We start from the raw sequence: 15,469 nt of genomic DNA on the forward strand, positions 1-15,469 counted from the left end.
GCCCCCCCCCCCCCAGGGTGGTACACAACTACTATCATTGTGTGGCTTTCTCACTCAACCCGGCCCCTCCTTGTCCAGGAGCAAAGGAGTCCCATACTGTGGTCCCTCCCCATCAAGCCCACAGGATTTTTCTGAGAGTCAGTGTAACTTCAACAGGTCGAATGAGACAACCGTCTCATGCAGTTTGCTCAGCCCTTTAATATGATTACGGCTAACCTGATCTCGTCCTCAGCTTCACTACCTGATTCCAAAAAGCCTGTGCTCTCCCAATGTCTGAAAATCTACTTTTAGACCTTGTTACAGGAACAGCTTCTTCCCCTCCACCATCAGATTTCTGGATGGTCCACAAATGCATGGACACCACCTTGTTATCCTTCTTTTACGCTACTTATTTTTTAACTTATGGTCATTCTTATGTCTTGCAACATACTGCTGTCATACAGCAATAAAGCAACACTGTGTGTTTCGATCTGCATGTGATGAATAAAGCAAATCTTTAATCTCTCCTTTTTTAATTTACGGCTGGAAAGTAACTGAAACTGAAAGGTTTGGTTGTTTTGCACTCAGTTGATGCTCTGGTGATCTAATGTCTGTTGAACTGAAACCAGTTTGCTGTCAGCCCAGTAACAGATGCTCAGCAAAGCAGCAAAGTTGGGAGGAAAAAAAATGAGATGAAGCTGTTGGATGTCTTCCCCACCCACCATTCTCTTTGATGTGTCGTCTCGCTTACTGACAGACAGGAAGGAATTCTCGGTGGCAAATTAAACCAATTTGTACTGATTGCCACTTCCGCATCTTTCAAATTAAAGTGCCACATGCTGATGTGTCCAGATAATTAGCAGGCTTGCTGCTCTGCCAAGATAGTCCGTTCCTGAGCTGATTTCTGCTTCTTACCATAAGGCAAGAAGATATAGGAGCAGATCTAGGCCATTTGGCCCATCAAATCTACTCTGCCATTGCATCATGGCTGATTTATCATACTTCTCAACCCCATTCTCCTGCCTTCACTCCATAACCTTTGGCACGCTTACAAATCAATAACCTATTAAGCTCTAGTTTAAGTATACTTAATGACTTGCCATCCACAGCCATTGGTTACACCACTATAGGAACCATCCTCTCCACATCCTCTCTCCCAACACCTTTCAATATCTGATACATTTCAATGGGATCTCTCTTTATTCTTCTAAACTTCAGTGAGTACAGGCCCAGAGCCATCAAACACTCCTCATATACCCTTTCGTATCACACCACTAGCCTCCAGGTCCAACATATAATTCTCCGTAACTTCCGCCACCTCCAACGGGATCCCACCACCAAGCATATCATTCCCTCCCCCCTTTCTGCTTTCCGCAGGGATCGCTCCCTATGCGACTCCCTTGTCCATTCGTACCCCCCATTCTTTCCCACTGATCTACCTCCCAGCACTTACCCTTGTAAGTGGAACAAGTGCGACACCTGCCCTTAAACTTCCTCCCTCACCACCATTCAGGGCCCCAGACAGTCCTTTCAGGTGAGGCGACACTTCACCTGTAAGTCGGCTGGTGTGGTATACTGCGTCTGGTGCTCCCGTTGCAGCCTTTTATATATTAGTGAGACCCAACACAGACTGGGAGACCATTTCGCTGAACACCTATGCTCTGTCCACCAGAGAAAGCAGGATCTCCCAGTGGCCACACATTTTAATTCCACATCCCATTCCCATTCTGATATGTCTATCCATGGCCTCCTCTACTCTCAAGATGAAGCCACACTCAGGTTGGAGGAACTACACCTTATATTCCGTCTGGGTAGCCTCCAACCTGATGGCATGAACAGTGACTTCTCTAACTTACGTTAATGCCCCCTCCCCTTCTTACCCCATCACTTATTTATTTATTTATTTATTATTTTTCCCCCTTTTCTTCACTCTCCTTTTTTTCTCTCTTTGCCCCTCTCACAATCGCTCTTTGCCTACTCTCCATCTCCCTCTGGTGCTCCCCTCCCCCTTTCTTTCTCCCTAGGCCTCCCATCCCATGATCCTCTCCCTTCTCTAGCCTTGTATCCCTTTTGCCAATCACCTTTCCAGCTCTTAGCTTCATCCCTCCCCCTCCTATCTTCTCCTATCATTTTGGATCTCCCGCTCCCCCTCTCAAATCTCTTACTATCTCTTCTTTCAGTTAGTCCTGACGAAGGGTCTCGGCCTGAAACGTCGACTGTACTTCTCCCTATAGTTGCTGCCTGGCCTGCTGCGTTCCACCAGCATTTTGTGTGTGTTGCTAACCCTTTCAATCCCAGGATTATTCTTGCGAACCTGCTCTGAACCTTCGTCACGGCCAGCCCAGCTTTTTTCCTCTAAGGGGCTCTCCTGCCTGATTGCTCCCCCGTTGTTTCAGGCGACCTAGCAGCAGCACTTCCGAGAATTCCAGTTTAGTTGCAGGCAGCACGGCCCTGCCCAATAAAGTGGTCAAATGCTGCAGCACCTTAAGATGCATTCCAAGTTAAATAGGATCATATAAGGTTACCCGGCAGAGTGAGGTTACAGTCCAGATATGCTCCTCAATCCTCTTTAATCACCCTGAAGCTAGATCAGATCAGCAGACTCGTATCTCAGTCTCACTGAGTTGGCACCCAGTCTCAGAACAGGGTCATTAGCTGTAAAGCAACTTAGCTATTAATAACTCCTTCGATAGAACAGCCTCAGCCATCTAACTTAATTAAAGAAATTACTGGAGCACAAGTTTACTGGCAGCAAGTTAAGAAACAAATAACAAATATGGAAACACTCGTATCCAAAGATTGCAAAGTTCTGAGGCTGCAGTCATAATTATTATATGAGGTTTGATTCAATTAAAAATTCTTTCACTTTATTTAGATTTCTCTCAGTTACGCTGTCCTTTTGCGTAACTGCTCATTATATCATGCAACATGTCGGACTTGCCAAAACATTCACAGAAACTACTCAGTTGGCTAGAAGTACAAGAGGAGGTACAAGTGAATACTGATACTGGAATCTGCAGCAAAAACGCTGCTGGAGGGACTCAGCTGGTTAGATAGCATCTGTGGAAGAAAGTGGACAGTCGACACTTTGATTCTCAAACCGAGACACTGACTTTGCATTTCCTTTCACTGACAGAGAATTCAAATTGTTAGAACATGACTGATCCCTAAAATCGCCTTATCACTGCCTCTGCTTTTGAAATCCAAATTTGGTTCATTTCTTGAGAGGAAGCAGGAAGGAAGAAAGAGTCAGCACAATATTTTTAACAGCTGACAGCCGCCCATAACCAGTGACAAGGGCACAGTCCTCCGGCAAAGTACTGGAGGAGCTCAGCGTTGCTGGTACTGTGCCGTGATCTGTTCAGGATGATTTCACAGCTCATTGCCCAAGGACAGAAAAGCCCACAAAGAGAGAAGAATACAGCCCAGCTGAATCGCAGGAAGAGCCGTCCCCACATTGAACTCATCTACAGGGAGCACTGCCACATGAAAGCAGCCTCCATCATCAAGGACCTTCACCACCAGACCACTCTCTCTTCTCGCTGCTATCATCGGGAAGGCAAAGGAGCCTTATGTCACACAACCACCAGGTTCAGGAACAGTTATTACCCTTCAACCATCAGGCTCCTGAACCAGTGTGGACAACTTCACTCACCTCAACTCTAAACAGATTCCACAGCCTATGTATTTACTTTTAAGGACTCTATAACTCATGATCTCAGAATTAGTTCTTTATTTTTAGTTATTACTATTTATATTTGTACTGTTGGTCTTCTTTTGCACATTGGCTGTTTCTCAGGCTTTGCATGTGTGCACTTTTTTAATAACTCTATTTTGTTTCTTTGTTCTACTGTGAATGCATGCAAGAAAATGAATCTGAAGGTTCTTTATATTGACATATACATTCTTTGATAATAAATTTACTTTGAACTTTGAGCACCTATGGAGGGAAATGAGCAGTCAACAGTTTGGACCATCTACCTTCCTTGAGATCATGTTTCTCCAGCATTTTGTGTTTGCTGCTCCAGATTTCCACTGTCTGCAGTCTCTGTTGTACCAAATCCTCAAGCAATTTTCTGACACACTTCTCCCCTGCTCTCAAAATCTATTAACTCAAATTTGCATATTTCGACAGCTGTTGATAACCAGCTGTGTCTGACTAATGCTTGGGATGATAAGCAACTGGTCAGACCACATCTGGAATATTGTGAGCAGCTTTGAGCCACATATCTAAGATATTGGAGGGGGTGCAGAGGAGGTTTATGAGAATGATTCCAGAAATGAAGGGGTTAACATATGAGGAGCATTAGTAGGCTCTGGGCCAGTTTAGAAGAATAAGGAGGGATGTCATGGAAATCTAATGAATATTGAATGGCCTGGAGTGGAAGGACATGGAGAGGACGTTTCCAATAGTGGGAGAGCCAAGGACCAGAGGGCACACCCTCCGATTAGAAGGAGCCTTTAAAACAGATAAGAGGATGAATTTCTATAGCTAGAGTGTCATGAATCTAAGGACTTCATTGCCACAGTTAGTTGTGGAGGAGATGTCATTGCATATATTGAAAGCAGAGTTTGATAAGTTCTTGATTAGTAAGGGCATCAAAGGTTATGTTGAGAAAGCAGAAGAATGGGGTTGAGAGGGATAGTAAGTTAGAAGAATGGAATGGTGGAGCAGAAATGATGGGCCGAATGGCCCAATTCTTTTCCTATGTGTTATTTTTCATTAGCAGATGTTATAATAAAACATCAGAAAAACAAGTTATCACCCCATCCACCAGAGGTGGCAGCAGTGAGACACATACCAGGACTTCATTCAAAACACAACTCCTCAATGGGATGATAAAACAGAACTGAGCAGGGAACTCGAGCTTTTAATCATATATTCAAGGCTAAACAGTAAATCATCCAACTCTAAATCTTGAGTGCAAGCTAGATCAATTAGAGTCCCATCAATGTTCCCTGAGGATCGCAGCCTCGGTCACAGAGAACTAACTGACATGGTGAACTATTACTCATTAATCAGTCAGTTAAATAATGTTGAAAACGTTTTGAAGATGCAACACTTTGGAAGCCAATATCCAGCCAATTAGAAAAACTTTCAAACACAAGAAGACTAAAATCAGAGACATATACCTTTGCAAAGAGGCTGATTAAAGTCTAGTTAAAAAAAATTGTACTGGTTCTGTTTTGATGGAAGATCCCACCTTCCATACTCACATTGGGCAACCTTTAATGGCCATCCATACATTCACTGAATGAAAAACTTATAGTTATTAATGAGATATTTCCAAAGACTTTAATGGAATATTAAATCAAAGATGCGTGTTCATAGGTATATGGAGGGGTGGGGCTTAGAGGGATATGGGCCAAATGCAGGAAATTGGGACTAGCTGGGTGGGCACCATGGTCAGCATGGACTGGATGGGCGGAAAGGCCATCCAAAGGCCATTGTCTATGACTCCATGACAATAATATTCCATTCAGCAAACTGAAAATAATCAACAGAAGGACGAATTCACTGATTATTAAAGGTGTTGAAAACATGGATAGCTCTAAGCACAGTCAAAAGTTATTTGTATTTTGGCTCAGTTTAAGGTTAAAAACCTGCCTTCAGATGAGGGGAGGGATAGTTACTGGTTAAAACAGACCATATCAATTAAAAGCCCAATTTAGAAGGCATCAACTTCCTTGCCGCATTAATACTGCTTGCAGTGACCAAATTACCCATTGACCTGTACCTCTTTGCAATGTGCAAGGAATTCAGAGTACCAGGAGGAACCTTGATTACAGAAAGAACATGCAAACACCACAAATACAGCACCAGAGGTCATGATCGAACCCAGATCACTGGAGCTACAAGGCAGCAAGTTCATTATATGCAATTTGCTGCCAAGATGCCACAGTACTTCAAAGATATCATGCCATATTAAGTTGAAAACATCTTTGCTGAATTTCAGAGTGAACATCAGCATTACCTATAACTGCTTTGGAAGGGCAGTTCCTCATATCTGGTAATTCAACAATAATCTAACCAAGCTTCATAGAGTACATTCTTCATACTCATAATAGATAAGACAGTAATTTGAAATGCAATCACCTATTGCATGTCATCTGTTATAAGTAGATACATTAATATTTTGAATAAGACTAAACAGTCACTCTGATAAATTAAATGTGACATTGCATGCATAAATTGGACAGCAAATATCCAATAAAATATCATTGAGTCAGGCTTCCAGAGACTGTGTCAGAAACAGACATTGGGCAACTTGCAAGTAAAGGCACTAATACCATCAACACAAAACTAATTTGCCTTTAACTTTGTCAGAGCCAAGGGAGTTGTGATGAGAAAAGACAGATTAAGATGCAGCTTATGATGTCCTCAAACGGCAGCAAACACAAATAGACATTTTCAAAGAGGTATTAGGCCTCATTGAGTGTCCTGAAGGTCTTCCAGGAGAGCTGCCTTCAGATGAGTTAAGCTTGCTGGTCTGCTACCTGCTTCATACCAGGAAGCTGATTCAGGACCAAACTCTCATCACACTCAGCCCGGCTAATTGGAAGAGTCAAAATTAGTTGCAAGCAAAATGGTTGCACTCTCATCCTCCATGTCCCCTACTGCAGAAAACCTCTTCTTGCTTTTATCTTGCATCTGGATAATTTACACTTGTAATGCCTAACTGCTTTTAGATGGGAACATTGTAAACATCAGCTGCAATTATTTGAGACAGATTTATCAGGAAGCTTACCAGCAATCTAAAGGAACAAATAACAAAAAAAAATAAATCAAATAAATCACTTGTCCCGACTTGTAATCATTGCTTTGAAATGCTACAAAAAAACTAGTGCTGAACGATGTTCAAATAACTCCACAGGGTCTAGATATCCTGTGGAAGCCTTTCCTTGTAATTAGACAGCAATATATATTAATGATTTACCCATCCATACAGGGTTCAGCTGCAGTACTATCTAGCAGCGACAATACTTGGCGTTAATGTAATAACCTCAAACAGAACACCCACACCAACATTACAAGAATTAAAAGTGTAGACTCACGAGAACTCGGCCGGTGAGAGTCTGGGCAGATATCATGACTCCGGCCCAGTCCTTTACCGAGGTCATCCAGCCCACCTCGCCCTGTGGTACTTCCTCCTTCTCATCCAGGTCATGGAGGCCATCGTCCGGCTGACTGGCTGCACCGCCAATTTTCTGCGCATCCTGCAAGAATCAAGCACAGGGACATGGAGCTTCAGTGTGAATCCGTGGGACATTCCAGAAGAAAAACCAACTTATACTGCAATGCTCAATGAAGTGAAGATTTTGTAAACTCAATTTCAACAAGGCTATCAAAATGATAGCACATTTGTAAACATGCACATATTTCAATTACAAACTGAATACTAACTATATTGAAACAAACCCAATGAATTGGCAGGCACACACAATATTGAAAATACATTTAGACAGGTACATGGATAGCCAAGGTTTAGAAGTAAATGGGCCAAATGATTTGAAAAGGTACCAGCTCTCAAGTAGACAGCCTGGTCATCTCTCACTCCCTATCTTTCATGGTGTGTATCCCCCCCTTGTAGACCGAGGATCCTCTGTACCTCAACACTCTCGCCCATTCACGGTGTGTGTCCTACCCTGTACATCGAGGTCCCTCTGTCCTTCAACACTCCTCACCATTCACAAGTGTGTGTTCTACCCTTGTACACTGAGGTTCCTCGGTTCCTCAACACCCTCAGGTATTCACAGTGTGTGTTCTACCTTTGTACACTGAGGTTCCTCTGTCCCTCGACACTCCCCAACATTCACGAGTTCTGCAGGACTTCAGGGTATCAGGCAACTCTGGATTCTAATCTCACTCTCACTCTCTCCCCACCCAGCCCTGAGTAAATATTAGAGTCAAAGGACTGTGGAATGAATTGCAATATTGCAATTTATCAGACTTTGAATGGGGATGTTGAGATTATTTCATTTCTTTCAGCTAGTCACTATTTTGGGGAAAATGTGGTCTTGGCAAGTGAATCTAGCTCCTGTTTGTTATGTGTGCAGCAGTTCAATGCTTTCATCCGTCATATACAAATCTCTAACACATGTAAATGTACATGGTGAATAAAGCTGATCCTTGATCCTTAACTGCTGACATTTACAGATTGACCCAAAGGGCAGCTGGGGGAGGGGGGGTGAGGTGAGGATATCAGCATCTCACAGACTTGGTGCACACCAGACCCAAGCAATGCGTCACCCAGCCCAGAAAGAACATCATTACCGTTTGTTCCAATTTTCAACCTTTTTAACAGTTTATGCTTACTAAGGAAGAATGAATTCTGGGATGAATTCAAGCTGCCACTATTAAGTGTACAAACGCAATGTGTAAAACCTTTAGCCTGCAACAAGCTCAAAATTTCTTCAGTTAAAACATAGAATGCTACAGCACACCCCACTACGCTGTGCTAACCTTATAACCTACTCGAAGATCCTTCCCTCCCACATAGATTTCTCTGTCATCCGTGGGCCTATCTAAGATTTTCTTCTTCAACCACCACAGCAGGGTATTACGTGCATCTACCCCTCTTTGTGTAAAAAAAAAATCACCTCTGGCACCCGTCCTATAAATTCCTCCAATCACCATAAAATTATGACCCCTCATATTAGCCACTGACACTAAAGTGTCTTAGCATAACTCTTCCAAAAATAGACTACTTCTATTTAAAAAACTCCTTCACCAACAAATAGCATCTTGTTGTTAATTCCCTCACACAAACCTCCCAGAGAATCTCCTCACTTGTCAATACAACCTGCAGGAACTGATCATCACCCTCTGTATCAGCTGATCCTGATGATGGATGGTAAATTAATACTCCTCCCAGAAATGACCACTAGTGGGCACCAGAGAGGAAGTCCCAGTGGAGTAATAAACTTGGAGTTGGCTGTCAACTGTCATGCTGTGGGAATGAGCCATTCGATATGGCTTTTGGCATTGCTTTAGAAAATGAGCCTTTGCAGTAAAGTGAAATGGGAGGGGGAAGGGTGATAAAATAGTTAGGGACTGGGAGGTGTGAGGGTGAGAGGAGAGGACAGAGAGAGCAAGAAGTGGACGCAAAATCCTGGAGGGACTCAGCAGGTCAGGCGGCATCTATGGAGAGAAATGAACAGCTGAGATCCAAACATTGGCAATTTACTTCCCTCCATAGATGCCACCAGATCTGCGAGTTTCTCCACTATTTTGTTTGTTTTGCTCAAGTTTTCCAGCATCCGCAGAATCTCTCGTGTCAAAGAAGAAATAGGTAGGGGGAAAAAGAGGGAGTAAGGAGGTGAAGTACCCTTCCTGATACTCTGTGCAATTCACGAATGCTCTATAAGTGATCATACTTAATAATAAAATCAAGATGCCTTGAATCCTTAAGTGCACAAGTATAAGCCTTCTCTTAGTTGTATTCTACATTGTTCATGATCAGTTCTCCTGAACTAATAATTATATTGTTGCATCACTCTGACACAATTAGAACTCATAAGTCAAAATTCATTTATTTGCTCTTGTAGAATCACAATCTTCCTCAGCACTGACTTGAGACATGTTGTAATTGGAGTGCTGAGTCCTGAAGCAGCACACTGCTGACAAGGTCAGAAGACCACAGCCAACTTAAGTGCAAGTGGTATTTCCATTCCTTATACAAGCTGGGGATAAGATCCTGGAGAAACCTGAGAGCAGAACTCAGCTCAGTAACGGGCACATGTGCTACATGTAATGGACAGATCCGGCCTTCTTTACAGAGGGCCTGGTTTCAGACAGTCCTTCGATGCTGGGAATTGCAACATTGCCCGCAGCCTTTAAATAATCTGATACCCCAATAGCTTTCTCTAAACTGGCTCAGACACAAAGCAATACCAACATCTACATTCTGACATTAAAAATAGGTTTTTGTGTTGCAGAAAAATTCCATGATTCATAATTCCTAACCTTGAGGCCCAGCATTGGTTGGGGTCGACCATGCATGTTGTGTCCTAGCAGTCTACGTATACACAAGCCAGTACACAAGCCTGGGTGGTACGATATGGAAAGCAAGCTGTTGTCCATGTAGCTGGCTGATGAATCCAAAGGAACAGCAGAGACCGATACAGTTTGGCACCTGCGCATCGCTTTGAACCAACTTTGAATACAATGTAGCACTGCCTTAGGGAATCCAGCTCTGGATTTTTCCTCGAGGTTTCCCCCATGAGTGGATATAGCTGCAAGGCAGTGGAAGATTGAGATCAGAGTTTTTCTTCTCTTAGATAAGCTACCAACTATGGCTGATGTGCCCCACCTGCCGGGAACGACATTCCATCTCAGATGTCCTCCTCCCTCCCATTGGTCAGAAGGTACAAAAGCTTGAAAGCACATAGAGCCAGGCTCCAGGACAGCTTCTATCCCACCATTATAAGAGCATTGAATGGTTCCTTAGTATGAAAGATAGACTCTTAACCTTCAAATTTACCTCATTGTGACTTTCTACCTTATTATCTACCTGAAGTGAACTTTCTCTGGACTGTTACACTATTCTGCACTCTGTTATTGTTTTACCTCAATGTACCTTTACAATGACTTGTCCTGGACAGTAGGCAAAACAAGGTTTCCCACTGTACATGTAAGAATAAATCAGCTTGCCAAATTAAATAGTTCAGCAGCAGACTGATTCAACCTTCGCTTCACTACAAATAATAGTGAAAGGACAGAATTTCCCAATTCCATCCACCAGTTACTTTTCCATGGTAAGTAATCCCACATAATTTCCAGATGAAGTCCCTCTGGTCTATATAAACAGAGCAAGAAGTCTCCTCTCCTGTACTAACACCTGCTTGTAATAAAGGTCACAAGACACTCAGGCCTGATCAGTACTTGGACAGGAGATCATCTAGGAACATCTTGTATAGTGGGGAAGCAAATGATACAATCAACAGAGTGAATTCAGTAGAACTCTCAGTCATGTTGGTTTAGTTACAGGGTCAGAGAAAAATACAGCACAGAAACAAACCCTTTGGTCCATCTAGTCCATGCCAAAAGAATTTAAACTGCCTACTCCCATCAACTTGCACTGGGACTATAGCACTACTAATCATGTACCCATCCAAACTTCGCTTTAATGTTGAAATGAAGCTTTCATGCACCACTTGTGCTGGCTCATTCCACACTTTCACAACACTCTAAGTAAAGAAGTTTCCCCTCATGTTCCTCTTAAATTTTTCACCTTTCATCCTTAACCCATGACCTCTGGTTGTAGTCCCACCCGACCTCAGTGGAAAAAGCCTGCTTGTATTTACCCTATCTATACCTCTAACAAATCTCCTCTCAATCTTCTGTTCTAAGGATTAAAGTTCTGAAGAGTATTAGAGGTAAAAAATGAACCACTTTGCTGTTGAAAATTTGCCCTGTATCTGTAACAATATACAACAGAATAGATAAATCTGTACCTCTAGAAATACTGTCAAATGTGCACCTCGTGTGGAAAACTAAGCCAGCTTTTGTGCTGTAACTGAAGTGGCTGAGGTTGGGAATGTGGGAGGGAGGGATGCTGAGGTTTGTGGAAAAGAAGATGTACACAGCTCCACAAAACAAGGTTGAGAAAAAGAAATCTTCAAAGGATAGTAAACCAAACATTTGATTGCAAATAACATAGAACTGGCAGTATTTAATGAAAAGACAAGAAACCACGTTAGCATAGCACTTAACATGATCCTATTAAGACATGGGGCATTTTGGAGTTCAGAGTTCAATTCTGACACTACAGGAATTTGTATGTTCTCCCAGTGAACCACGTTGGTTTCTGCTCTGTGCTCCAGTTTCCTCCCACAGTCCAAAGACGAACCAGTTTGTAGCTTAATTAGTTATTGTAAATTCCAAGAGGGCTTCAGACGTTTGGCTGCTCAGAAGATTCAAGTTAGAAATCAAAAGGCTCTTAGAAGTTAAAGGGATCAAGGGATATGGTCCAGTATTCAGTGTACGTTGATAGGTGCATTATTTACATATATTGCCGGTCTCTGCTCATGCTTTACACAAAGAGAATGAAAGACATCTAGCATTCTGTCGCCTGGTTAGAGCACATTTTTTTTTAAACTGAAGACCAAGAAAAATAATTTTTGAGAGATTAAACTAATTTGCACTGTCTTTGTTTCCAAATCAACTCTCTAAGCTGCTGAGTGCAACTTGAATGAACACGTTCTAACTTCACAGCTTTTAATCAGAACTTTGTTCCAAACTTCACAGAATTTGGTTTCCACTGATTAAAATATTTTTAGCTGTTTGTTCACAGTACAGCTTAGGACCCCGTGGTTAGTAGATTTTGTCCCTGTTTGCTACTTGTCACATTCGCCACGGGTTTAATTATGATCTGTTGCTGTTTCAAAAAATAAAAATAGATTTATTCTTGGTTTTCCGAGCAATATGTGAGGCTGACACTTGGCTGATGTAAACCTCCATCCCCAGATGTGGTTCTTCGAATCTAATGGACGCGGGTGAGTATGAAACTCACTAAGTCTCCGTAGGTTTCTGAGAAAGCTGCCCTATATTTACTCAATGGAATAATTCCTCCAGCGCAATCAGCTGAGAGCTCACCCATTGTCTAGCTTGCCTACTTAAAACTTCTGTTATCATAGAGTCACAGAGAGATAAATCACAGACACAGGATATTCAGCCCACTGAATCTATGCCTACCACCAACCATTCATCTACACAAATTTTTCACTAACACCAAATTATTCCCCCAAAACATTCTCTTTAACGCCTCTCAGATTCTACCACTCAACACCGGGCTAGGAAAAAGATACACTGACCAACTAAGCTACAAACATGCACTTTATTGGGACATGAGAGGAAACCGGAGTAGACAGAAGAAACGTGATTACGAGGACATGCACGCTCTTCGCAGGTAGCACCCAACGTCAGGATCGAACCTCGGATGCTGGTGTTCTGTGGCAGCAGCTCTGTGCTGCTGATATTCCACAGCCGTTTTGTTAACCTCGTTCCCAGATATCAGGAATCACACTGAGAAGGCGCCAACCTGCATCTCTTCAGGCGCAGGCCAAAACGTCACTCCAATTGTGGACCATTTACACCAATATTTACTCAAGACTTTAGGAACAGCTTCTTCCCCTCTACCATCAGATTTCTGAATGGACAATGAACCCATGAACACTACCTCACTATTTTTGCTCTCTTTTTGAACTGCTTACTTGATATATACAACTCTTCTGCATTATTTCATATATACAATATATATATTTTAATTGTAATTTACTGTACTGCAGACGCAAAACAACAAATTTCACGACATAGATCAGTGATAATAAACCTGATTCTGACTCTAAACATCACAATTCGGAAATGAACCTAAGCTGCTGAGCAAAGCACTCTGTGTTAATACAGTTTGAACTGTGCACAGTGTGGTCTTGATTAAGAAGGAAGGTACCCGTATTGTAGGCTGTTCAGGGAGGCTCCCCAATGATTCCTCAAATTAAGTGGTTGACTAATGAAAATAGATTGAGCAAACTGGGCCTGTTTTCATTAGTGCTCAGAAGAATGATAGGCAACTTGAACGAAGTGTTGAGAATTCCGAAGTAGTTTGACAGGGCAGATGCTATCAGATTGTTTTTCCTTGTGGGGGTATCAAGAACATGGGGTCTTTATTTCAGAAGAAGGGAATACCCATTTAAGACAAAGGAGAAGTTTCTTCTCTCAGAGAACTGAAAATCTTTGGAAGTCTCTTCTCCAAGAGGAATGAAGGCAGGGACACTGAGAAACTGAGATTTCTGTACTTTAGGGAAGTTGAGGATCATAATGAACAGAGGCCAAGATATCTGCTATGATATGAACGATTGGTAGAGCAAAGAACATTGATTCCTTCTGGTAATCTCTCCTCCCTCCCCCTTCCCTCTTGTTCCATTCCCCATTTTGGCTCCCCTTTTACCCTTTCTCCTCCCTCTGGTGCCCCTCCTCCTTCCCTTTCTCCCATGGTCTACTGTCCCCTCCTATCAAAGTCTTTCTTCCTTAACCCATTACCTCTTCCACCTATCACCTCCCAGCTTCTTACTTCATCTCCCCTCCTCCATCCACTCACCTTCCCCTCACGTGGTTTCACCTATCAGCTGCCAGCTTGTACTCCTTCACCCCTGCCCCACCACCTTCACATTCTGACTTCTTCCCCCTTCCTTTCCAGTCCTGATGAAAGTTCTCAGCCCAAAACATCGACTGTTTATTTCTCTACATAGATGCCACCTAACCTGCTGAGTTCCTCCAGCATTTTGTGTGTGTGCTGCCCTGAATTTCCAGCTTCTGCAGAACCTCTTGTGTTTCTGAATATATTCAAGGCTGAGGAAGAGAGAATTTTGGACCTTAAGGATCACGGTGAAGAGAGGCCAAGACATCGGCCATGATCTGAACAATTGACAGAACAAGGTTGAAAAGCATCAGTCACCAGCTGAATGTGAACTGAGTCACGTTGATTTGGGACTGCACTTTATGTTTAACTGAGGCAGGTCACAGATTTTCTCTATGTCAATAATCCCTCCCGATTCATGAACCAAGCCCTGTGCCCCTTGTAATTTTATGAACAAACATTCTCCACAAATATGCTCTTTGACAGCATTAGGGAGCTAATAAGCTGATAACATTGCTTTAATTCCATTAATGTAATTACAAATGAATCTTGAACAAATGCACAAATGCATTAGTGTACACCATCTTCTTAACATATTAAGCTGGTGTGTACACAACTCATTCAGAATTTCTGCCATGGTAGTGTAACAGCATAATGCAATTAGAGCCCAGGACATTCCCGAGTTGTGAGTTCAATTACAGTCCCGGCTGTAAGAAGTTTGCACATTTGCCCCAGTGAATTATACTCTCGTTTTGTCCCACAGTCCAAAGATTTACTGGTCAGTAGGTTAATTGGTCATTGTAAATTGTCCTGTTAGGCTAGGGTTAAATAGCTGAATTGGTGGGGGTTGTGACACATTGAGCTGGAAGGGCACGTAACTCTAAATAAATAAGTAATAAATAAATAAATGGAATGCAGTAGAGATGACCAAACTTGTTAATTATGAAGACCCCACAAGCATTCCTTCTATACCTCTATCAGATCTCCCCTCATCCTCCTGTGCTCCAGGGAATAAAGCCCTAAACTATTCAGCCTTTCACTATAACTCAGGTACTCAAGTCCCGGCAACATCCTTGTAAATTTTCTCTGCATTCTTTCAATCTTAATGATATCTGTCCTGTAGGTAGGTGACCAAAACTGTACACAATGCTCCAAATTAGGCCTCACCAACATCTTATAAAACTTCAACATAACATTCCAATTCTTGTACTCAATAATTTGATTTATGAACGCCAATGTGTCAAAAGCTCTCTTTGCAACCCTATCTACTTGTGACACCACTTCCAAGAATTGGCTTGCAAGTCCAGACTGCATGAACAGAATCTCCCACTCAAACATCTTAATTCTAGTTG

At 42.4% G+C, this 15,469-nt stretch overlaps 1 protein-coding gene across 15 annotated transcripts in view; it reads right to left on the minus strand.

Moving 5' to 3' along the window:
* kcnma1a (potassium large conductance calcium-activated channel, subfamily M, alpha member 1a) overlaps positions 1-15,469 on the minus strand; it is a 913,789-nt gene that overhangs the window by 696,142 nt on the left and 202,178 nt on the right. For all 15 annotated transcript variants that reach the window (XM_073025436.1, XM_073025438.1, XM_073025437.1 and 12 more), the window contains one exon: positions 7,036-7,197. In XM_073025436.1, coding sequence (XP_072881537.1) covers positions 7,036-7,197 — 162 coding nt within the window. The remainder of the gene's footprint in view (positions 1-7,035; positions 7,198-15,469) is intronic.

The sequence above is a fragment of the Hemitrygon akajei genome, chromosome 21, assembly GCF_048418815.1.
Source record: "Hemitrygon akajei chromosome 21, sHemAka1.3, whole genome shotgun sequence".
In the NCBI taxonomy this organism is placed as follows: Eukaryota; Metazoa; Chordata; class Chondrichthyes; order Myliobatiformes; family Dasyatidae; genus Hemitrygon; species Hemitrygon akajei.